The 3,204-nt window shown below is 40.5% G+C and overlaps 1 protein-coding gene across 1 annotated transcript in view; it reads right to left on the bottom strand.

The window, feature by feature from the left end:
- Positions 1–1,426: 1,426 nt before the first annotated feature.
- LOC117954749 (G2/mitotic-specific cyclin-B2-like) overlaps positions 1,427–3,204 on the bottom strand; it is a 4,705-nt gene continuing 2,927 nt past the window's right edge. Inside the window, exons 5-6 of the mRNA XM_034888761.1 lie at positions 1,718–1,828; positions 1,427–1,640 (exon numbers count right to left, since the gene is read on the bottom strand). Of these exons, the coding sequence (XP_034744652.1) occupies positions 1,530–1,640; positions 1,718–1,828 (222 nt within the window). The 3' untranslated portion in view covers positions 1,427–1,529. The remainder of the gene's footprint in view (positions 1,641–1,717; positions 1,829–3,204) is intronic.

The raw sequence follows: 3,204 nt of genomic DNA, 5'->3' as shown, positions 1-3,204 counted from the left end.
TCCACTGATCTTAGTAAACAATGTGTTGCATACTATGTCTAACTCCCTGAATTACCGCAGAGCTCTCAGATTCTTTACAAATATTAAAGGTTTCCAATCCCTTTTTTGGGAAAACCCTCCTTCACCTCTCCTTTCCTGTTATTACCATCACGCCCAGTTGTGCTCATTAGTTTACATATCTACATACATAGAGATCGGCATGGTGACATTCCAGTTAGACTAACACACGGTTTGATTTGCATTGAGAGACGATGTTGTGGAAAGTTCCCCATGCTGATCTCTATGTATGGTGAAGGGTATTTTAATAAAAATCTGCCTCTATGGGGGATTAACATAGGGAGGGGGGGTATACTTATGCCCCCGTATTTTAACATAGGGGGGTGTATACTTATGCCCCCGTTTTTTAACATAGGGGGGTGTATACTTATGCCCCCGTTTTTTAACATAGGGGGATGTATACTTATGCCCCCGTTTTTTAACATAGGGGGATGTATACTTATGCCCCCGTTTTTTAACATAGGGGGGTGTATACTTACGCCCCCGTATTTTAACATTTACAATACATTATTCAAAGAAAATGTGTCCTTAAAGGTTGGATTTTCCCCTATTTTAATTAAAGGCACTAAGATTAATTTCTAAAGGATTTTAGTCAACTTCACCACTGGTATGTAAAGTTAAGAGCATAACTAGATGGTACTAAAAGGTCCACCAACCCAGGAAACAGTTACAAGAAAACATGCTGCGGTAACTTTAAAGTAGGACACTTCACAGCTGCGGTGCTGTAAGTTTATTGAACCACTTTGACAGTATTCTATACACATCTCTATCATGTGTCGTGAGTTTTGAAAGATACCACCTCATCAGCAATTGCCGTACTTTATGGTTTGAAATGAGCAGAAAGACCCTCAAACACTTGCGTGTTAACCCATGATGTGACTTTCTCCCCATCGCAAGTAGACAAGTTTTCCTTTACTTGTGTCACATTTAAAGTCAGTAGGAAGCAGCATGTCGGAGAGTGACTGTTGACAACCTAGTCGGGTCGATGGCTGCACTTTTTGGGGTGCAGGCGGACAATGTCTCCAAGAAGTTACCAGAGACACTAACTGCTCCTAAATGTCTTTGGTTGACTATTTCACGTCAACGAAAGACGTTTTCACTCAAAATTGAGATTCTTGCTAAGATTTTTTTTGCCACCTGTGGTCAAGACAGGCCGCAACCGTCATGATTACTCATCATAAAACGGTTAAACACATCTCAATGTGTATAAGTGTAGTAAGAACACGTGCAGTCAGTATAAAGCTCCACCCATTGCACAAGGCAAAAGTGTCATGTTCAGACTGTTTGGGCTGGGAAACCTGCCATACCATAAAGATTTGACCTTGAAGAAAAAAAAAAAAAAGTAGAGCCCAAATATGAAAAAACACAGTAAAAATTTAAAATTTTATTTAAAAAAACAAAAAGCATAAAGTTACATCTAAAATAAAGTGCAAGTGACAAAGTCCACTGATCTTTGGAAATGTAAAGTGGTCTCAAGGGTTTTTGAGCAGAGCGGCTGCCATGGCGAAGACGGTTGGGCACTTCAGGTGAGGAAGGAGGCTGATCTTCATCAGCTTGCTGCTCGAGTACTTGTTCCTCACGGCCTGCACACGGACACAGTTACTCAAGCTTCATTTAACCCAATAAGCACAAGCTGTTACGCAGTGGTCGTGCAGCTCACCTGGAACTTGGTCTTCCCCTCGTTCACCATGACGACGTTTTTGGCGATGTGCTGCATGATGGGCTCCAGGTGGGCCGCGTCGTACGTGGAGTAGTGCTGCTGCGTGGGAGACTGAGCAGATGGAGCAGTCAGATGCAGTAGAGACAAAATTAAGCAATATTAGACGAGGTGTGATTAATGCAGCCATGACAGCAAGCATCACTGGTTGTCAAGACGTTGATATCTCACACTGAAATGTATAAATATAACATTTAAAACACGCGATTGTGGGGGAAAATGCCCCCCCCCCCCCCCCACACACACTTTATTAGGGGGAAAATCACCAGATTCCTTCGATACGCTATTAAACATATTCTGCAATATATAATCTTTCCCAAATTCAATTGATGTCCCAAAAGGAAACTTCGGCAACAATTTCATCTTAAAAAAAAAAATTCCAATTGCTGCAAAATGGGATCTTCAAGCAGTTAATGATTGATACTTTAAGCCTGTGTATCAACAGTATTGCCACTGAAAATATTGCAATACCATGCTGTGGATTTTCTCCCCCTACACTTCATATGTTTGTTCTTATCTTAGTATATTGTATGTATATTTTATTTATATCCTGTGCTGTGTGACTGATGTACATGTGCTGGTGTAACACCATAATTTCCCATTTTTTGGGATCAATAAATATTGAAATCCAGCTTTTAGGAAGGCTTTACATACACTTTGAGTTCAGAAGGCTTAGAGTTACTGAACCAATCGGCCGGACTGTTAACCTGCACACTCTGCACCGCTGATGGGTGAGTCAGCAGATACAGGCACTTAAGTGCCATTTTTAGTCAAAAATAACCCTTTCATCTGAATATTTTCTTCACTCTGCCTGGAAACAAGTGGCTAAGATCATTTGTTGGTTTCCTAATATAATGAAAACAGTTTTAGTTGAAAAGGAAGCTGCAGAAAATGTGCAGTACAGATTTTATTTAAAGGAAACTTTCTCAGCACTCAAATTATTTCATAAAACATGTGACCTTTTTATATATAAATATACTTGTTTAACTACAGGTCTTATAAGCCATTTGTCTTTGCCGGCATGAATACTGCTGCTTCAATCCAAACGTTTCTATTGGTTTGTGTTTTGTTGTAAATTATACATCTTACATATCATGAAGTAACATATTGCAATTGATGTTCCTTTGAGTGAAGAGACATGAATCAGCGGCACATTGACAGCCGTGAGCAGTCATTGTTTATTAGTATGTGACCCTGTGCAGCCCCCCCCCCCCCCCCCCCCCCCCCCCCCCCCCCCCCCCATAAAAAGCCAGGAATCACACCAGTTAAGTTATAAACGTCATGTAAAAGACATTAGTCTGCCAAACTCATGCCAACTAGCACAAATATTACTGTGGAATTTCCCAACATGACTATAACTGCATGTATAAATACAAAAACTGCTTTGCGAGCAACATTGTGTTGCAATCACGACATCTGATGAAATATCC

Source organism: Etheostoma cragini, chromosome 1 (genome assembly GCF_013103735.1).
Source record: "Etheostoma cragini isolate CJK2018 chromosome 1, CSU_Ecrag_1.0, whole genome shotgun sequence".
In the NCBI taxonomy this organism is placed as follows: Eukaryota; Metazoa; Chordata; class Actinopteri; order Perciformes; family Percidae; genus Etheostoma; species Etheostoma cragini.
The sequence above is the reverse complement of the archived record's forward strand: the minus strand, read 5'-3'. Positions and strand labels throughout refer to the sequence as shown.